This window comes from Fistularia commersonii, chromosome 2 (genome assembly GCF_037954325.1).
Source record: "Fistularia commersonii isolate RoL2024-O1a breed Wild chromosome 2, RoL_Fcom_v1.0, whole genome shotgun sequence".
Taxonomy (NCBI): domain Eukaryota; kingdom Metazoa; phylum Chordata; class Actinopteri; order Syngnathiformes; family Fistulariidae; genus Fistularia; species Fistularia commersonii.
The window spans coordinates 24,361,728-24,382,678 of NC_141285.1; the positions used below are offsets into that span (position 1 = coordinate 24,361,728).

Here is a 20,951-nt window from a genome sequence, read left to right on the forward strand (position 1 = left end):
TTGTAGTCCTTCGAAAGAATCCTGGTGAGGATCCCCCGGAAGCTGGACGCTCCCTCTACCGCGACCTTTGACCTTTCATTTCCAAACAGATGACCTCACCGCCGCCATCTTACTTCCACCCCTCCCTGCTCTCGGAAAGAAAAAAAAACAAAAAATCCGGGTCCGAATCCTCTGCTCCTCCGACGCTCTCAGATAAGAGACAGGAAAAGACCTCTGAAAGCAAGAAGGAAAAAGACCAGCTGGTCCTCCAGGCCCTGCGGGGGGATGGGGGGGGGGGTTTGGATGCTGTTGCCACGGTAACGATGAGGGATGAGGGGGTTGACGGCGGGGTGTGGTCTCAGCGCCCCGCAGCAGGTGGACAGCTCCTCGCCGGTCTACCAGGCCGTGCGGAGCGCCGACAGGGACCCCGAGGAGGCCGACCGCGGCCGACGCGCCGCCAGCATGCAGTCCAAGACCTTCCAGGTCCTGGCCCACATCACCGGCACCGAGTCCGGTAAGTTCTCCTTCAAAGCGTGGAACCCCTGAAGGTCCGAACTTCACACTCGTGTCAAACATGAGGATGTCATCCCAGGATGTCCTTTTGGAGGAATAAGCCCCGCCCCCTTCTGTCTTTCACAGCGGCGGCGGCGGAGGAGGAGGATGTGGAGGAGCAGAGGAGCAGCAGGTAGGATCCTCACCTGGACCTCAGACCAACAGAAATCCGTTTTCCCACGGCGACGGCCTCACAGCCAATCAGCAGCCGGCGTTTGCCAGCAGCAGCTGGGGAACTACATTACCCACAATGCTGCTCCAGAACCACACACACACACTCTTCTTCTTCTTCTTCTTCTTCTTCTTCTTCTTCTTCTCCGCTCCTGCTGGAAACCGTGGAACCTTCTCTTGGAGACCACGGGCCCAGGATCTGATGGAGACCAGGAGAGTCCAGCTGGTTGTCCAGCAGGGGGAGCACGAAGACCGAGGCTTCCCCCTCGCCGGTTCCTCCTCCTCCTCCTCCTCAGCTGGAATAAGACGTGTCTGCAGCTGGACTCCGCCAGTGCGGTCACGTGACCCCTCCCGACCAATGGGAGTGAAGCTGGAAACAGCCCGAGATGATGAAGATGGAGCAGGAACCAGAAGAAAGAGTCTTCTCATGTAGATGTGTATTATTTCTATATGTCTAGAGCTTCTCCAGGAGGTTGAAGCTCTGGTCGGTGGACACGGGAAAACATCTGATCGTCACGCGATGACGGTTTGAAGATCCCACAACATCTGACCTCCATCTCTGAGGTTTCAGGCGGCGGAATACGAAAACATGGTTCCGTGAGGAAGAAGGCGGAGCCGCCCGCCCACGGGCGTCAGCGCTCCGCGGCTCGTAAATCGTGGCTGAACTTATTTCGGGGTTGATCTCCATGTGGGCCAGAGGACACGCCCTGCTCCTCAGAGCCTGCAGGAGAACTTCTCTCCAGGATGGAGTTCCAGGATCCGTGAATTTCCCACGGTTGCTTCTGCATAATTAACAGTTCTCACGCTTCTGCTAACCTTCTCTGGTTTGTCCGTGTTGAGCCCATCACCGCTCTGATCCCGGCATCTACTGACTCAAACATCTCAGAGTCACCACACTTTGAGTGTGATGTTCTCGCAGGAGGAGGAGGACACGTCTCCTCGAGAGCTTTGCCCTCTGGATCACCTCCCCTTGCAGTATCCATCCATCAGCTGTGGTCCAGATGAGACTGATAGCTCACAACGAGGCTGCACGCATGTGCGTGTGTGTGTGTGTGTGTGTGTGTGTGTGTGTGTGTGTGTGTGTGTTGTCCTCCAGACTTCATCTATTGTGTTCCCCAGCTGTTTCCAACCCAGATGTTTTCACCACAGCTGTCCAGAGTCCCCTCTTTGTGTGCTCCTGCCTCTCCCAGTGTGTGTGTGTGTGTGTGTGTGTGTGTGTGTGTGTGTGTGTGTGTGTGTGTGTGTGATGGGTGGGGGTTCTGCTCAGTCTCAGAGGAGGACAACCCTCTTAGCCCTCCCACCATCTCAGCGCTGATGGATGGAGCTTTCTCTTCTCTGCCCTGTGATTTAATCATCCCTCCATTACGCCCTGGTCAGCCTCCTCGCGCTGCGCCGCCGCTCGCCATCCATCAGGCGGAGCAGAGATCCAGCTTTTACCGCCAATAAAGAGTCTGGGTTTTATTTCTTCTTCTCCTCTCTGGTCCTCCAGACCAGTCATCCTCCTCAAAGGGGGGAGGGGGGGTCTGACGGGACAGAGGAATAAATCGCAGATGCTGTTTTAAATCAGGGCAGGAGGAGGGGAAGGCAAGGTTTGCAGACAGGAAGTCGAGGTTTGCAGACAGGAAGTTAAGATTTGCAGCCAGGAAGTCAAGGTTTGCAGACAGGAAGTCAAGGTTTGCTGACAAGAAGTCAAGGTTTGCAGACAGGAAGTCAAGGTTTGCAGACAGAAAGTCAAGGTTAGCAGACAGATAGTTAAGATTTGCTGCTAGGAAGTCAAGGTTTGCTTACAGAAAGTCAAGGTTTGCCGACAGGAAGTCAAGGGATGCAGACAGGAAGTCAAGGTTTGCTGACAGGAAGTCGAGGTTTGCAGACAGGAAGTCAAGGTTTGCTGCTAGAACTCAACGTTTGCAGCTCGGAATTCAAGGTTTGCCAACAGGAAGTCAAGTTTTGCAGACAGGAAGTCAAGATTTGCTGCTAGGAAGTCAAGGTTCGCAGACAGGAAGTCAAGGTTTGCCAATAGGAAGTCGAGGTTTGCAGACAGGAAGTCAAGGTTTGCAGACGGGACGTCGAGGTTTGCAGACAGCAAGTCAAGGTTTGCAGACAGGAACTCAAGGTTTGCTGCTAGTAAGTTAAGGTTTGCAGACAGGAAGTCAAGGTTTGCTGCTAGGAAGGCAAGGTTTGCAGACAGGAAGTCAAGGTTTACAGACAGGAAGTCAAGGTTTGCAGGCAGGAAGTCAAGGTTTGCAGATAGGAAGTCAAGGTTTGCTGCTAGTAAGATAAGGTTTGCAGACAGGAAGTCAAGGTTTGCTGCTAGGAAGGCAAGGTTTGCAGACAGGAATTCGAGGTTTGCCAACAGGAAGTAGAGGCTTGCAGACAGGAAGTCAAGGTTTGCTGCTAGAACTCAACGTTTGTAGCTAGGAAGTCAAGGTTTGGAGACATGAAGTTGAGGTTTGCAAAGAGGAAGTCAAGGTTTGCAGACAGGAATTCAAGATTTGCAGACAGAAAGTCAAGGTTCATAGACAGATAGTTAAGATTTGCTGCTAGGAAGTCAAGGTTTGCTTACAGAAAGTCAAGGTTTGCCGACAGGAAGTCAAGGGATGCAGACAGGAAGTCAAGGTTTGCTGACAGGAAGTCGAGGTTTGCAGACAGGAAGTCAAGGTTTGCTGCTAGGAAGGCAAGGTTTGTAGACAGGAATTCGAGGTTTGCAGACAGGAAGTAGAGGTTTGCAGACAGGAAGTCAAGGTTTGCCGCTAGAACTCAACGTTTGCAGCTAGGAAGTCAAGGTTAGTAGACAGGAAGTCAAGGTTTAGAGACAGGAAGTCAAGGTTTGCCAGCAGGAAGTCAAGGTATGCTGACAGGAAGTAGAGGTTGAATACTGTAATTCCAGGTTTGCAGACAGGAAGTCAAATCTTGCTGTTGTTGTGACGTCTTTATATTTCTTATTTTCATTCTGGCAGAAACACCAAACGCCTTCAGAGTTTTAGAAGTTTTTATACCGATAATGTTTGCAGTACTACTAGTGTTTGTAGTACATGCTCAGCTGTGCAGTACTAATCCATAGCCGTGGTAGTAATAATCGTAGTACTGGCTCTTCCTGCATGTCCATGACGTACGTCTGAATGCTGTCTCCTCTGCCGTAGCCCTACTGAGCATGCTCCAGCCTCCGCAAGCTCCGCCCCTTTCACCCGCAAACCTTTGGGCTCCGCCTCCCTATCTAACGACCTCGCCCCCTGCAGGTAACCAATCAGCCGCGAGCGGCCGGGGATCGCCGCGGATCCTTCGTCCTGATGTTTCAAACTGCATGTCGGTGTCCTTCTCACTCACCGTGGTCCAACTGAGGAACGTCAGGGTTCCAGCAGCAGAAGGTCAGGAGAAAAGGGGTGATGTTCTCCTCTGGTTTTGGAGCTCCAGTGAGTCAGAACCACTCAAACATCTCCTTTGCTTCTGGAGTCTCCTTCTGCTGGTGTGTGTGTGTGTCTGTTTGTGTGTGTGTGTGTGTGTGTGTGTGTGTTCTGCTGGAAATTTGGTTCTTCATGGTTCTCAATCCAGGACCTTGGTGTCAGCAGGACTAGGGGCAGCAGGACCAGGTGTCTCCAAACTGCTCCCATGGTTGTTGTTCCACAGTTTTATGTGTGTGTGTGTGTGTGTGTGTGTGTGTATGTGTGTGTATGTGTGTGTGTGTGTGTGTGTGTATGTGTGTGTGTTCTGTTGGAAGTTTGGTTCTTCACGGTTCTCCATCCAGGACCTTGCTGTCCTTGAAGATCCATCCTACTTGGGGCAGCAAGACCAAGTGTCTCCAAGTGTGTGTGTGTGTGTGTTTCTGTGTGTATCTGTGTGTGTGTGTGTGTGTGTGTGTGTGTGTGTTCTGCTGGAAGTTTGGTTCTTCACGGTTCTTCAAAGCTGCTCCCACGGTTGTTGTTCTACAGTTTTATGTGTGTGTATGCATGCGTGTGTGTGTGTTCTGCTGGAAGTTTGGTTCTTCACGGTTCTCCAAGCTGCTCCAGGGTTGTTGTTCCCCAGCTTTATGTGTGTATGTGTGTGTGTGTGTGTGTATGTGTGTGTGTGTTCTGCTGGAAGTTTGGTTCTCCATGGTTCTCTATCCAGGACCTTGCTGTTCTTGAAGATCCATCCTACTTGGGGCAGCAAGACCAAGTGTCTCCAAGCGTGTGTGTGTGTGTGTGTGTGTGTGTGTGTGTGTGAGTGTGTTCTGCTGGAAGTTTGGTTCTTCACGGTTCTTCAAAGCTGCTCCCACGGTTGTTGTTCCACAGTTTTATGTGTGTGTGTGTGTGTGTGTGTGTGTGTGTGTGTGTGTGTTCTGCTGGAAGTTTGGTTCTTCACGGTTCTCCAAGCTGCTCCCATGGTTGTTGTTCCCCAGTTTTATGTGTGTGTGTGTGTGTGTGTGTGTGTGTGTGTGTGTGTGTGTATGCGTGTGTGTGTTTGTGTGTGTGTGTTCTGCTGGAAGTATGGTTCTCCATGGTTTTCCATCCAGGACCTTGCTGTCCTTGAAGATCCATCCTACTTGGGACAGCAAGACCAGGTGTCTCCAAGTGTGTGTGTGTGTGTGTGTTTCTGTGTGTATCTGTGTGTGTGTGTGTGTGTGTGTGTTTGTGTGTGTGTGTGTGTGTGTGTTCTGCTGGAAGTTTGGTTCTTCACAGTTCTCCAAGCTGCTCCCACGGTTGTTGTTCCACAGTTTTATGTGTGTGTGTGTCTGTGTGTGTATCTGTGTGTGTGTGTGTGTGTGTGTGTTCTGCTAGAATTTGGTTCTTCATGGTTCTCCATCCAGGACCTTGCTGTCCTTGAAGACCTATCGTACTTGGGGCAGCAAGACCAGGTGTCTCCAAGTGTGTGTGTGTGTGTGTGTGTGTGTGTGTGTGTGTGTGTGTGTGTGTGTGTGTGTGTGTGTGTGTGTGAGGAGATCTGGGTGGATGAAGAGGCCATGTACTGAGATGGTTTTGCCCTCCTGGCCGGAGCTGCACCTTCTGGAGCTCTCCATGCGCCGACAGATGTTGTCGTTTCTCCACACCTGCAGCCTGGCGCGCCACTCGCCCGCCGGCTATGGCGTCCGGCGCCTGGCGGCTGCGGCGTCCAGGTACCCTCACCTGTCGTGGCGCTTCACGTGGCGTGCTGAGATAACCCCGGCAGGCCTGGCTCCGCCCCCACGCCTCCTCACCGTAACCAAACATAACTCCATCATGGCGAGCGGCGGCGAGGAGGTGGGGGGGGAACGCATCTTCACCGAGGCCCCGCCTCCTCATCAGCCTTAAACCTCTGGCTGCTTCTCTTGTGCTGCTCAGGTCTGCTGGACCTGCAGAGTGTGTGTGTGTGTGTGTGTTACTGTATGAGTGTGTATGTCAGTTTGTGTGTGGGTGTGTATGTGTGTGTGCTGTGTGTGAGTTTGCATATGAGTGTGTTCGTGTGTGGATGCATCTGTGTGTTATGTGTTTGTGTGTGGATGAGTGTATATGTGAGTTTGTGTGTGTGGGTGTGAGTGTATATGAGTGTGTTCTGTGTGTGAGTGTGTGTGTGTGCATGTGTGTTATGCGTGCAGTGTGTGCAGTGTGTGTATGTCCCTGTGTGTGAGTGTGCTGTGTGTGTATGTGAGTTTGTGTGTCTGTGTGTGTGTTTGTGAGCATGCCTGTGTGTGAGTGTGTGGCGTGTGTGTAGGTGAGTCTGTGTGTGTTTGTGTGTGTGTGTGTGTGATGCGCATGTGTGGGTGGGTGTGTGTGTGTATGTATTTGTGTGTGACTTTGTGTGTGACTTTGTGTGTGTGTCTGTGTTTGAGTGTGTGCGCATGAGTTTGTGTATTTGTGTATATGTAGTGTGTGCATGCATTTGTGTGAGTGTGCTTGTGTGTGTATGTGTCTGTATGTGTGTGTGTGCATTAGGTTGTGTCTGTGTGTGTGTGTGCGTGTGTTTGCAAGTTTGTGTGTTAGAGTGTGTATTGTGTGGTTGCGTGTGCGTTTTATGTGTGTGTGTTTGCGTGTTTGAGTTTGTATATGTGCGTGTGTGTGTGTGTGTGTATGAGTGTGCACATCTGTGTGTGTGTGTGTGTGTGTGTGTGTGTGTGTGTGTGTGTGTGTGCAGCAGAGCTGGCTGTATCTCCACCCCGCTGACTGCCATTGTTTATCAGACCACTTCCTCCTTCCTGCCGATGGAGAGCCAATCGTAACTCACATCCTGTTTCTCCAGCCAATACGCTCCGCCTCCCGTCATGCATCAGGCTCCCCAAGCTCCGCCCCCGCAGCCGTACCATCCGATGCCGCCGCAACATCCGATGCCGCCGCACCATCCGATGCCGCCGCACCATCCGATGCCGCCGCCGTTCCAGCCTATGCAGCCGCCCTTGCCGCAGGCTCCGCCCACACAGCAGAGCTCCATTCAGATTCCTCTTGGCTCCGCCCCTTCCAAGGTGGTGAGCACGGCGTGCATCTACCCCTCCCAGCCCGGTGAGCAGGTGACTCCGCCCCCAAGTGGCGCGAACCCGCCGCCCGCCGGTCTTTACATCTCGGATCTGTGCTCCCGCCTCCAGCTCAGGCTCCGCCCCCGATCCCGATGCAGCACCGGCCCCCGATGGCGGCGGCGCCGCCCGCCGGCCCCGCCTCCTCCAACCGCCCCCCCTGGGTGACGGACACCAACTTCGCCGAGAAGTTCGACCCGGGGAAGACCACCACCGCCGTCTCCGCCGGCGGCGTGAAGGTGCAGCCTCTGCCTCAGGCCGCCCCTCCCCCGCCGCAGTACATCCCCAACCCCTCCCCCGGCGGCCCCGCCCCCGCCGCCGTCCACCCCGGCCCCGCCCCCTTCCCCCCGGTGGCGAGGGGCGTGGCCCAGAGGGCGGAGCGCTTCGCCGCCGGCAGCCGCACGCCGCTGTGCGGAGCCTGCAACAGCATCATCAGGTGGGGCGCGGCGTCCGGACGCATGGGCGCACGTTCGCCGCAAACGGCGGCGGCGAGCGGCGGCCGGCGTGTTCTGAGGCGGTCCTTGTTTCCAGGGGTCCCTTCCTGGTGGCGCTGGGACGCTCCTGGCACCCCGAGGAGTTCAACTGCCATTACTGCAACATGTCGCTGGCCGACGTCAGCTTCGTGGAGGAGCAGAACAACGTCTACTGCGAGAACTGCTACGAGGAGTTCTTCGCCCCCAGCTGCGCCCGCTGCAACACCAAGATCATGGGGGTCAGGACCGTCCCTCCGTCCATCTGTCTGTCCAGCTGTCCGCCTGTCTGTCTTGTCTTCCCGTGTGTGTTTTCCTGTGTGTGTGTGTGTGACGGTGTGACGTTGTGTTTTCTCCAGGAGGTGATGCACGCCCTGCGTCAGACCTGGCACACCACCTGCTTCGTGTGCGCCGCCTGCGGAAAAGCCTTTGGGAACAGCCTGTTCCACATGGAGGACGGCGAGCCGTACTGCGAGAAAGGTGCTCCAGCTTCTCCTGTCGGAGGTCGCCAGTGCACCGTGCACGGCTCTCACCCTGTGTGTGTGTGTGTGTGTGTGTGTGTCCTTCAGACTACATCGCCCTGTTCAGCACCAAGTGTCACGGCTGCGACTTCCCCGTGGAGGCCGGGGACAAATTCATTGAGGCCCTGGGTCACACCTGGCATGACACCTGCTTCGTCTGCGCGGTGAGGACCTGACCTTCACCTGACCTTCACCTGACCTTCACTTAACTTTTCACCTGACCTTCTATCTGACTTTGTAGCCTGACCATCATTTGACCTTCAGTCTGACCCTCACCTGACATTTAGTCTGACTTTTCAGCCTGACAATCATCTGGCCTTCACCTGATCTTCAACTGACCTTCACTCTGACCTTCATCTGACCTTCAGTCTGACCCTCATCTGACCATCACCTGATCTCCCCCCAGACTTTCAGCCTGACCTTCATCTGACCTTCAACTGACCTTCACTCTGACCTTCATCTGACCTTCACCTCAGTCTGACCTTAATATGACCTTTAGTATGACTTTTCAGTATGACCTTCACCTTACCTTCATTCTGACCTTCAGCTGACCTTCACCTGACCTCCAGTCTGACCTTAATATGACCTTCAGTATGACTTTTCAGTATGACCTTCACCTGACCTTCAATCTGACCTTTAATCTGATCTTCATCTGACCTTCACCTGACCTCCAGTCTGACCTTAATATGACCTTCAGTATGACTTTTCAGTATGACCTTCACCTGACCTTCAATCTGACCTTCATCTGACCTTCACCTGACCTCCAGTTTGACCTTAATATGACCTTCAGTGTGACTTTTCAGTATAACCTTCACCTGACCCTCAGTCTGACCATCATCTGACCTTCACCTGTCCCCCCCCCCAACTTTCAGCCTGACCTTCATCTGACCTTCAGCTGACATTCAGTCTGACCTTATCATGACCTTAAGTATGACTTTTCAGTATAACCCTCACCTGACCTTCAGGCTGACCTCATCTGACCTTCACCTGACCTTCATCTGACCTGCACCTGACCTTCAGTCTGACTTTTCAGTATGACCTTCACCTGACCTTCAGTCTGACTTTTCAGCCTGACCATCATCTGACCTTCACCTGATCGTCACTCGTCCTTCAGTCTGACCTTCACCTGACCTTCAATATGACTTTTCAGCCTGACCTTCAACTGACCTTCATCTGACTTTCAATATGGCTTTTCAGTATGACTGTCACCTGACCTTCAGTCTGACCTCATCTGACCTTCACCTGACCTTCAGTCTGACCTTTCAGCCTGACCATCATCTGAGCTTCACCTGATCTTAACCTGACCCTCAGCCTGACCTTCACCTGATATTCAGTCAGACCTTAACACGACTTTCAGTCTGACTTTTCAGTATGACCTTCACCTGACCTTCGCCTGATCTTCACCTGACCTTCACCTGACCTTCACCTGACCTTCACCTGACCTTCACCTAACCTTCTGTGGCTGCAGGTCTGCAACGTGAACCTGGAGGGCCAGCCTTTCTACTCCAAGAAGGACAAGCCTCTGTGCAAGAAGCACGCTCACGCCATCAACGTGTAACCTAGCAACCGGGGGCGGAGCCAACGTCACCGGCCGCCATGGAGGGGCAGGAGGGGCAGGAGGGGCAGGAAGGCTGTTAACGCTGTTCATGCAGAAAAACTCTGGTTTTTGCTTCTGGTGCTGATGTTTTTGGTGTCCATGTCTGGAGCGGCCACGGGGCCTGGTTGTGTGTGTGTGTGTGTGTGTGTGTTTGAATGTGTGTGTATGTGTGCAGCAGGTGACCCCCCAACCCCTCTTCCGGGGCGTCACCGCTGCAGCATCCTGGTCCCACCTCCTCTGGTCAGCGGGTCGTCTGGAGGCCGACGGTCAGTGAACGCAGCACCGATGCTTTCTTTACCGCCGTACTTTTTTGGGAAAGGAGCCCGGCAGCCGAAAAACAAACGCACCCCCCTCTGTGACATCACTTCCTGCCGCCCCCCCCGACCCCAAACCCCCTGCAGTCTGTGACTCCCTGCACTATGAAACAACACAGAATGAAACCATTTCATGTTGTCTGCCTGCTGCTAGTGGACCCTGAACTAACCACGGACTGTCCAGACATTATCACCAACACATGAACTAACCAGATTCTCCAGATATCACCATGGACACCTGAACTAACCGTGAAATCGTGACATTATTACTGACACTTGGACTAACCATAGCTTTTCAAAACATTTTCACCGACGCCTGAACTAACCATGAACTGTCCTGACGTTATCACTGACATTTGAACTCACTATAGATTCTCCAGACATCACCGCTGACACCTGAACTAACCAGCTAGATTTGTTTCTACCAAACTTTTTAGATTTTTTGCTCTTAGAACAGGAACTAACCGCAGATTTTTCCGGGTTTATTCACCTTAACTCCCCCCAGCCTGGCCCGTTGATGATGCGGAGCAGTGAACTAACCATAAACTCCCACCAGTGTGTTACCTGAGGTATCCCCCCCGACTGTGGACAGGTGTGTGTGTGTGTGTGTGTCATCTCCGGGCGATGCTGCCGACCCCTGACCCCCCGCCGACAGACGACCTTGACGTTCCTATTTCGTTATCTCCCCGCTGACAGCCGGTCACCGCTCGCCTCTTCTGTTTCCGTGCGTGGGATCGATTTTATTTTTATAACGACTGTAAATTTTTGCCGGAGCTCCGTTCACACCGCAGGACTTTAGAGTGTGTGTTGTCGTTTCTCGTACTCACGAACCCGACTAGTTTCGCGTTCTGCAGAAGAGCGTTTTGGAGCCGAGGTTCTTCCCGGAGGCTGCGGCGACTAAATCCGGGTCGTCGGCCCGACAACTCAGGAGCCATGACGAACGGGACGCCGAGCTCCTTGAACCGATACTCGACCTTTGACCCCCGGCAGCAAAGCGAAATCCGTTAGAATAGTTTGATGGTGCCGCAAAGCGAGGTGAGAAGAGAAGATGGGATTCCAGGCGGTGTCATTGTGCCTTAAATGCATCACTTCTGCACGCCTGTGGAGCGTTCAGGACCCCCCCCTGTACACACCACTGGAAACACACACACACACACACACACACACACACACACACTAGAGTTTTACTGTCACCTGTCACGCTGTGATGGAAGGAAGGAGGGAAGAAATTCCAAGGTTGTTTACTTCAGTTACGTCACGCTCTAACATATTTCTAATATTTGAAGAATGTTTGTGTTGAAAGTTGAAATAAAGTCAAAAAAGTGAGAACAGCTGCTTTTCTTCTTCTTCTATCCCAGCGGTCATCGGGTGCATCCTAATTCAGGGCAATTTTCTTGTTTTTTTTTCCAATAAACTGTCCAATAAATTTTTAGTTAGCATCTAATACAGACCTGGGCATTAACGGCCCGCGAGCCACATCTGGCCCGTTTTGCATTTTTATCCGGCCTGCCAAACTATTTTCTTTGAATATTTTAACAAGTATTTTCAATCAATATTGAATTTAGAAACTTTTTTTTTTTTCCTTTTTAATTTTTTCCTTTCATTTTTTTCAAAAATAATGTCGGCCGGTACATTTATATTATTATAAATGATTTTAAAATTGAAAATAATGCCAAAAATTTGAAATATTTAAATTTTCATTTTGTTCACCTGGTTGGCATAAAGATTAAATAAGAAATGTGGACCGCCAGCTAAAATAATTGCCGAGCCCTGATCTAATATGTACAGAATGCATAGTATTTACAGAAAAATGCAGTAGTAAAGAATTTTTTTTTTTTTCACATTTAGTGCAAGTAGAGTTGTAATAATTATCATAACCACCGTGTCACCAGATTGTTGTTCAGACGGTTCCTTCACGGTTAAAAGCGCCTCCTTTTTAGGACCTGTAGCGAATCCTTTGCAAATGATGATTTTGATGAATATTAGGAGCTTCTCTTGGTTCTATGTTAAACAACTCCATGTTCGACGTGTGACGCTAACCTGCAGCGTTCGTTATAAGAATAAGAATAAGAACAACTTTATTTATCCCGAAGGAAATTGTTGTGCCAGAGTTTCAGGTAAAGCATAACAATTATAAATAATAGTAGGGAGGAGGGAGAATAAGAAATACAAATAAAACTATAAAGTGTCAAAGTCAAGGCTATAAAGTGTTTTAAGGTCTTAAAAAGATTTGAATATTCCCTTCGGCTGAAGGAAGAGGAATTAGAAAGTCTGATAGCCTCATGCACCCTCAGGCTAACGGTTAGCGCTTTCCACTTCTCGTCGTCTGTTGATTTAAAACCATCTTCTAAAGAGCAATTTATCCTTGATTCGGATTGTTGGAGGTTTGTCGTAACTCTGCAGAGGACGTCTAATTTGTGCGTCACACTTCCTCTCTGTTCTGGATGACTTTCTGGATGGCTTCCTGGAGGTCAGAGGTCACAAGGGGGCTGGGAAACCTCATGACTCCGAAGTCGCTGTTACATCTCGGGTATTTCCTTCGTTCCTCCGCGGGGGACGCGGTGAAGCCCTGATCTTGCGGGTTGGAGTTTCTGCAACCGACACCAGGAGGCGTCTGTCTGGAAACTTCCACAATAACAGGCCGCCGAACTCGGTGGGAACGGCAGTGATTGGAATCACAGATGGGAAAAAAATGCGAAGATGTCGCACTCTGCACGATGTTCGCAGAGCTGAAACACACCTGTCGGTGCCCTGGATTTGGATCAATGCAGGTTTGACATTTTATGGAGTTGTAGATAGAAATAATAAAATCCAACCGTTCATAATCTCTCCTGTATTTGCTGGTCATGTCGAGCAAAAGGAGGCCAGACGTCTATTTATGTGATAGTTGTTCGAAAAAGGAAATGTCAACGTGTTTAAAACCGCTCAAACGTGCAGGATCTGCAAATATTTGCCAGCAGAAACAGACAAAAAAAAAGAATTATGAAGCTAACTATTTTTCTCCCGATTGTTTTCTTCATGTTTTCATTGTCAATTTGAACCATTATTATGACGTAATCATCAGATACCGTTTATAATTTCCTCCTTGATGTCAACTTGTGTCTCTTTTAAGCCATATAGTGTTGTTTATTTTTATATTTTGAGGTGCTTTGAGATACATTCCTGCTTGACCTCCTTTTTCTTTCCAGTCTTTGCAGGATGGAAACAAGGAGCATCTTGTTTGCCTGAAAGTGAAATAAAACATTTCATAGAAAGTGTTCATGGAAAAGGACATTTCAACATAAATAGTGAAAAAACAAATTAATCACCACTTAACAATGGATATGTATGAATAAACTCCACTGTTTTCTTATTGTATTTTAATTTTGTTTTATTTCAATATTCTTAATTTATTTACATTAATATATTTTTGATTTAAATTTGTCTTACTTTATGTTGTTTTATGTTTACTTTATGTACCTGCTACAATTTAATTTCCCCTTAAGGATTAATGAATCTGTCTATCTATCTATCTATCTATCCAACTGATTATTCGCAAACTCTGTCATTCTAATGCATTAATTGTGAATTTATTGTGATTTTATATGATTTATTTATTTTATGTTGCAACTTACATTTGCAAAAACAAACAAAAAATAAAATTACTTTTTATTGAAATAAATTTTATTTTTTATTTTTGAACTTTTGCCATTTATTTTTTTTTACTTTAATATATAATATTTTGAATTCCCCTAAATACGTTCATAGACACACATGGAATTTTTCATCTTGGCATTTCTATCTATCTATCTATCTATCTATCTATCTATCTATCTATCTATCTATCTATCTATCTATCTATCTATCTATCTATCGATCGATCCAACTGATTATTCGCAAAATCTGTCATTCTAATGCATTAATTGTGAATTTATTGTGATTTTATATGATTTATTTATTTTATGTTGCAACTTACATTTGCAAAAACAAACAAAAAATAAAAATACTTTTTATTGAAGTAAATTTTATTTTTTATTTTTGAACTTTTGCCTTTTTTTTTTTTTACTTTAATATATAATATTTTTAATTCCCCTCAATACGTTCATTGACACACATGGAATTTCGAGCGGAGCGTCGCTCTTCCTGCGGAGACGATCTCCGTGTGTCGGCTGGTATGCGCCGCTGTCCGCCGTCCCGCAGGCAGACCGCAGAGCGGCCGAGCGGGGAGCGCGTCACCGGGAGCACCGCGGAAAAAAACGCCGGGAAATAACGCTTCTTCTCCGCATAGCTTCGCCCGGAGAATGTGGACTTAAAGCCGCGGAGGTGACCGCGCTTCGAGGGGGGAATCGCCACGTCCACGGAGGAGAAGGTACGGAACATCTCGGAACTTCACTCCCCTGCCCGCGGGTCGGAACGCCACTCTCGGGGCTCCGTCTATCAACTGGAAACACAAGATTGTATTATTTTTTTATTCTTTTTTTTGTGATTTAAATCGGCTAAACATCGACTGACTTTGTCCGCGGCTACCGGGTTGTTGTCGTCCCCCCTACCCGGTGTTCGAGGCCCCCCCGCGGGGGAAGGCGGGGGGAAGGGGCCGCTTGTGAGCCAAGGTGTGGGCTGAAGAGGCTGGAAGAGGGGGTGGTGGTGGTGGTGGTGGTGGTGGTGGTGGTGGTGGTGGTGGTGCCAGGGGATAGACGGGCCCCGCTGGCTGCTGTCGTGGAAAGAAAAGTGAAGTTTTCCTCGGTTGGTTGTCTACCGAAGCCCTCGACCGGGGAAACGGCTCTTTTTCCCCTTATTTTTCTCCTTTTTTCACCCCCGGGGCTTTTAAGCTAACATTCGGTCTGTTTTTCACCCGCATTCCTCAACGAGCTAACCGCCGGGTTCTCCGACGGACGGGCTCCCGGGCTGTGACCGGACCGCCGGGGGAAACCCCGGGCGCTGAACTTTGTTAAAGTTCTTAAAGTTTGTTTTTCGTATATTTTAATGGGAATAATAGTTTTCTCGGAGTTTGGCAGCGAAAAGCAGCGCGGTTGTTCCCGCAGAGGCGCCGCGGACGAGCTAACGTCGATCCGCGGCGCTAGCAGGCTCCCCGCTGCTTTACATGCTACTTTATTTATTTACTTCTTACACACGTGTTTTTGTGTTTAAAAGTTAATATTTGATCGGGGTGACGTTTGCTTTACACTCTGATTTAATTTTCAACTTCCATTGATAGAGTTTGGCTTGGAAAAAGTACAAATCTGACGTGCGGTCCTTATATGGTGACCGCGCAGCCAAGCTAGCGGAGGCTAGTGCTAACTTCAAAGAGCTGTTTGTCAAATGTTTTGGTTTTTAATCACTTTTTTTAAAATCAATAGTGACCGATCGGTCATCGATCCTTGTCACCTGAGAAGCCCCACCCCCGCCACCTGGACACTATCTATTGATAACTCTAGGTTGTCTATACTAGTCAGTATTGATCGTGATTGATGACGTGCTGTCGTCCAATCAGCGCCCGGTCCCGCCTGCAAGGGTTCATCTGTTGAACACACACACACACACACACGCACACACACGTATGAACTGCAGGTCAGAGTGTAGTAATAGGTCTTCAACGAATCACTGCCAGAACAAGGCTCAACATCGCAGGGAGTGTGTGTGTGTGTGTGTGTGTGTGTGTGTGTGTGTGTGTGTGTGTGTGTGTGTGTGTGTGTGTGTGTGTGTTCTTTATCTCAGTGAGACAGCACTCTTTCCTCTCCCACAGCAGTGAAACCAGCAACAAGGTACTCAGAAGCCCTTCGTATTGATTTTCCATTGATCTGTAATTTCCGATCATGTCTATAGCGTCTCCTGAGAGGAACCTTCTGCTGGTCATCTGGGGGTAAATATGCACCCTGTTGTTCGGCTGTCCTAAGCCGTCAGTGATGATATTGATAAGGAATATTGATGGCGACGGTACAGGCTGTTAGTTTCATTATGGCGCTGAGAAGATCGTCAGACTCGGAAACGTTCCTCTGCGCCATCGGGCCGTTGCCACCTTACTTATAACACGGTGAAGAGCCGATCAATAAACCATCCATCGAGCCTGGACCTGAACCTTGGTCTCATCACCTTGAGCAGAGCTGAGGAGATCCAGCAGGAACCCAGATTATTTCACGGGTGGGTGATAGGATTCCTCTGAACCCTCCTGTTTGCTCTTTGTCGCCTTGCAAGGTTGTGCAGCCACACCTGCGTTTGTGCTTTAGCTGCAATATATATCTGCCTATTATTTTTCTTAATGCCTTATTGATTTTGAAAGGCTCTGCTTTGTGTCCTTTTGTGGATGCGCGCGCAAACACACACACACACACACGCTTGTCTGCTGTTGACGGGAAGTGGGCCGACCCAAGAAGTCTGATATGGATCCAGTACCAGGGTGGAGATCCTGCTAAGCTGTTTGAAGGCCTTCATGGTGATCCTTTCTCGTGTTCGGCTCAGGCTGTTATGTAAACAAAGCAAACGCCGCGAGTTCCTCCTCCATCAATCCTGATTGATAACCTTCGCACGCACACACACACGGCTTTCTTTCCGCAAACACAAGCCGAGTGTGTGTGTGTGTGTGTGTGTGTGTGTGTTGGCCCCTCCTGGCCCGCACTCGCCTCACGGGCTTCCTTCTCGTGGGTCCGAGCAGAAGCCGACCGCGGTGCCGTGAAGGCCTCGGGACGGGGTTGGAGAGGGAGGACAACCTTTCACACTGACAGCACTTTGTTTTGTCCGTGTCCCGAGTCGTTGCGTAACGAGGCTTGGTCACGTGACCCGCTGCTCCCGTAGCAACCGCTGGGCCAGAATCTGTTGTTTTTCTTCCTGGTTGTTTCATCCCGCGTCCTCGGGCGGCGGATCTGACGGGGGATCTTCTTTTGTACTTTCTCTTGCAATCACAGGAAGCAATCAGGTGGTTTATATTTTTCTGTAGTCGTGATAGTTTGTCACACACACACACACACACACACACACACACACACATCTCTGGAGGATAGAAAATGTGTGGTGACACTTGCAGTCACCTTCTCCTCAACCTGTAGATACATCATGGGTTATCTGTTCTGCTGTTTGACACATTGAAAGTGTTATTGATCCTCAGAGAGTGACTGCAGGTGTGTGTGTGTGTGTGTGTGTGTGTGTGTGTGTGTGTGTGTGTGTGTGTGTGTGTGTGTGTGTGTGTGTGTGTGTGTGTGTGTGTGTGTGTGTGTGTGTGTGTGTGTGTGGCACGGCGAGGGGAAGAAGCAGAGGAAGGTAGTGAAACGGAGCGGGTGTTATCAGTGTTCCAGACAGCGGTACATTCCACAGCCAAAGCCAGAGAAGAACAGGCTGACTGCCGCGCAGACGGCGTTTGCTTCTTCTTCGCTTTATGGTCACACACAACCCGGAGCCGGACCTTCTGTCTCCCAGGAGAAGCTCGGCGCTAACGTATGCTAGGTGACTTCTTTGTCTGGGTGTGTAATCTCTGGAGCGAACCTCTCTTGTGACTTCACGTCCGTTCAGGAGCGCTCACAAGCGAAGGGATTTTGCCCGGACTTGCTGATTAAATCGTTTTCCCTTCTCAAGTCCCTTGAATTGTGTGTGTGTGTGTGTGTGTGTGTGTGTGTGTGTGTGTGTGTGTGTGAGTGCTTATCATGGATGAGTCTTTCCTGAACAGCATACCTTGTCAGTGCAGAGCTGGGGTGGGGGCAGACACAGCAGTGTCTGGAGGTGCCCTCCCGCTGAAAGGAAAAGCCCTCTGACAGATATCTCCCAGCTCTCAGGTTTCCTGTTTCAATCAAACGCCATTTCCTGCTTCGTCTTGACTCACCCCAAGGGTGCAGCCGGGACGTCGAAGGCCGCGTCCTTTCCGCGTCGCACCTTCTGAGACGAGCTGCTCGTCGGCCATGTCGGGTCTGCTTTTGGCCCTGCAGATCCCAGGTCTGATTCTGCTGTGCTTATCAGATTTATGAAAAAGAAGCGGAACAAATGAGAGTTTCTTCTCAGGGTGTTGGGTTTCACCGCTTGACTGCGTGAGGTTGTTTTTGTGCCGCTCCGAGAAGCGTTTTAGGACGAACCTTCCCGCGGCGACGTCCCTCACGACGCTGGAATCCAACTCCAGTATTGGCAGGCGGTGGTGTCTGATAATGTTCGTCCATCTTTGGCAGCGGTTGCACGCCGTCGGGGCCGGCTGCATCAGACGGGCCCTCTGCGGGCAGATTCTTGTGATTTCTGGTGAACTTGAGCTGGGTAAACAAAAAGCAGATTAAAAATAAGCGATTAAACTCCCTGACTAATACAATTTTCAACATCTGACGCTTGTTTTGGAGCCCCGGTCCGACGGCGCTCCGGAGCGGCCGGGCGGATGGGGAGGTTCGGGGAAACCACCGGGGGACCGGACACGGTGTAAGGACGCGCCGTATTGATTATCGTCGACGGGATTGGGAGGCCCGGGCCGAGAAGGTGCTCTCTCAGCCTGGCTTCGGCCTTCTCCAGGTTTACGCTCTGTCCTGGACGAGCTCTCAAACTAAATATTTAGCCACCAAAGTGGCACCGTCGTACTTGCGGCTGGCGTCCCGGGGCCAAGTACCCTGGGATCCTCCTCCGCCGCCGCCGCCAACACAATCCAGAGCCTCCACAGTCGGAGGAGAAAAACAAAGTGCAATCCGAGGACGAGGTAGAACGTGTGGTAAAGCAAGTATGCGAGGCATTCGAGACGGGAGAAGCGCCCCCCACCCCACCCCAGCCCCATGTCGTGCCTTAGCTAGCGGCCGATGAACGATGGAGCTCATTGAAAAAGGATGATCGGTTTCACCGGGCCGAAGATGACCTCTACGACGGTCAGCTCCCATGTATTAACGTCGGTCTCAAGTCGACCCACCAGAAGTACTTAATGCGCGTTCGCTTTCCCCCAGTTAAACCATTAATCAAGCTAATCTCTGGTGCATGTTTGTTTCCAGCGCCGAGTCTCCGACACAGACCTTGGCCCGCTTTTATAAATCTGATTTGTTAGTAGGTCATCGTGTAGGTTACCTCCACAGAAGGGTCCAGTCAGCGGTGGACACCGGGGCTCCACGCAGGGGGACCCTCCTCGTCGGCGTGGTGATGTCGACAGGCTGACTTTGCCGGCTTTAACATAAACATCTCCGAAAGGTCCGGAGAATCCATCGGCCCCTGTGTTTTTTCTTTCCGTGCATCCATCACTGGCTCTGAGCCCGAGACGCCACGTTATCTCGGCCTGCCGATTGTCTATCATTCTGTGATTAGCCCTTGGTGTCGCTCAGTCTGTTGCGTGTGTGTGTGTGTGTGTGTGTGTGTGTGTGTGTGTGTGTGTGTGTGTGTGTGTGTGTGTGTGTGTGTCGGTGCTTGTAGCCGCTAACCGATCCCGACTAAGTAACATGGAGGCCCTCTCAATCCTGACCCCAGACCCGTCTCCAGGAAAAGACAGGCTAATGCCGGCGGGGGCCGCATTCCCATTTCTGGGAATAGCTAACGCGGTCCCGTCGCACAGTGTGACCCCGGAGGCTCTGACGGCCGGGATAACCGGTGCCGCGGCGCCGTCGCTCATCATCCCACCGCGATGTGTTGAAATGTCTGCAAAACCAACAAACAAAGGAAGCCTCCACCTACGTCCGCGGGAGGTCCGGTAGCCTCGGGGTCGGCGGACCGGACATTGACCGCCGATCACTGACTCATGGCGGTTGACGGCACCGAGGCCGCGGGGATCCGCGTTTCCTTTAATTCTATTTTCCCCATCCATCACGACACACTCGAAAACCACCACGCACACTCCTGAGGAGTCCCGGACCAGCCCTGCACCCGGATCGGGCCGATGCCGGCGGGAAGCTGCGCGTCGCACTCCCCGCGAGTCGAACCAGAGCGCAAATCCAAGGAGCTACGAGTCGGCCCTGCAGTTTTCCTCTCCTCCCGGCTGTTTTTCCAGTCCCGACTCGGCCTTTCTCTCCCTCTGCCCTGTTTTTGTCCTCCATTTCTGCTTTTCTTCCCTCCACCTCCTCCGAGCCTCTCCGCTCGTGGAGGCCGAGGATCAGATTACTCCGGGAGTCTCGGAGGCTTTCTGGCGAGGTGGCATTGGCGGAGGAGGGAGGAGGGAGGGATGGAGGGAGGACGGCGAGGGAAGGAGATCGGGTTTCACTTCTCCAGCACTCCCCCCTTTCCCCGTCTGCTTCTCCTCCCTCCTCCTCCACCCCCCTGCAGGGGGGGGGGGGGCTGGAGACAGAGTGGCTGGGCCGGGGAAACATGCAAACCCTCCTCCTTCTCCTCCATACATCCAGCTCTGCTGCAGCATGGCAGATAAATAAAGGCAGTAAATTGGAGCCGAGCACACAGAGGGGACGATTCTTCACCTCCTCCACCTCCTTCGCCTCCCGCCCTCATCCCCGCAGAGATCTTTTCCACCCCGCGCTGTGTTTTCATTCTCCTGGAAGTGTGGCAAAGGTGAAACATCTCCGGAAGTCCTCAGACGGACGAAGCCCAGGTTGCAAATTAGCACCGAAACAGACTGGAGAACATATCTGCGTGGATTCCTCCGGTCCTGCCCGAGAAGTTGAACCGCAGTCTCCTTGAATTACCCGACGGTCAGACAGAAATGTGTCTGAAACCCAGGATCCAGGTGGAGACGGTTTCAATCGTCCCTCCCCGCCTTTTGTCTCCTGACTCCAGCTGAAGGTCAGAGCCACATCCACGCGTCTCGTCCTTTACCGGTATCGATCTCCGCTTTAAATACACCCAAGCCGTCCCTGTGAATAATTCAGGCGGCAGAGGAGCTTCTCCTGGATCCCTGAGCTGGAACGGAGCCGCTGTCAGCCGACCGGGCCTTTTAAGGCCTTCTTGGTTTCTGTTAGAGTAAGATAGACGCCTGCAGGAACCTCGCCGCATCTACCGGGTCGCGCGGATGTCGGTGCACGGCGGCATTGC

General features: G+C 51.0%; 2 protein-coding genes across 7 annotated transcripts in view; both read left to right on the forward strand.

The window, feature by feature from the left end:
• The window catches only part of LOC147236803 (LIM domain-binding protein 3-like), a 32,045-nt gene extending 20,658 nt beyond the window's left edge, over positions 1–11,387 (forward strand). For 2 of the 5 annotated variants that reach the window (XM_086174385.1, XM_086174355.1), the window contains 9 exons: positions 342–493; positions 619–664; positions 3,843–3,938; positions 6,892–7,148; positions 7,232–7,595; positions 7,691–7,871; positions 7,989–8,109; positions 8,199–8,314; positions 9,619–11,387. In XM_086174385.1, the coding sequence (XP_086030511.1) occupies positions 342–493; positions 619–664; positions 3,843–3,938; positions 6,892–7,148; positions 7,232–7,595; positions 7,691–7,871; positions 7,989–8,109; positions 8,199–8,314; positions 9,619–9,708 (1,423 nt within the window). In that variant the 3' untranslated portion in view covers positions 9,709–11,387. Of the gene's footprint in view, positions 1–341; positions 494–618; positions 665–3,842; positions 3,939–5,731; positions 5,792–6,891; positions 7,149–7,231; positions 7,596–7,690; positions 7,872–7,988; positions 8,110–8,198; positions 8,315–9,618 lie in introns of all 5 variants that reach the window. The other 3 variants (XM_086174363.1, XM_086174371.1, XM_086174378.1) reach the window with 3 other exon arrangements.
• Positions 11,388–13,561: 2,174 nt separating this feature from the next.
• Positions 13,562–20,951, forward strand: part of LOC147236812 (bone morphogenetic protein receptor type-1A-like) — a 36,571-nt gene continuing 29,181 nt past the window's right edge. For both annotated transcript variants that reach the window (XM_086174402.1, XM_086174418.1), the window contains exon 1: positions 13,562–14,409. The gene's annotated coding sequence lies outside the window, so the exon portion shown is untranslated. The remainder of the gene's footprint in view (positions 14,410–20,951) is intronic.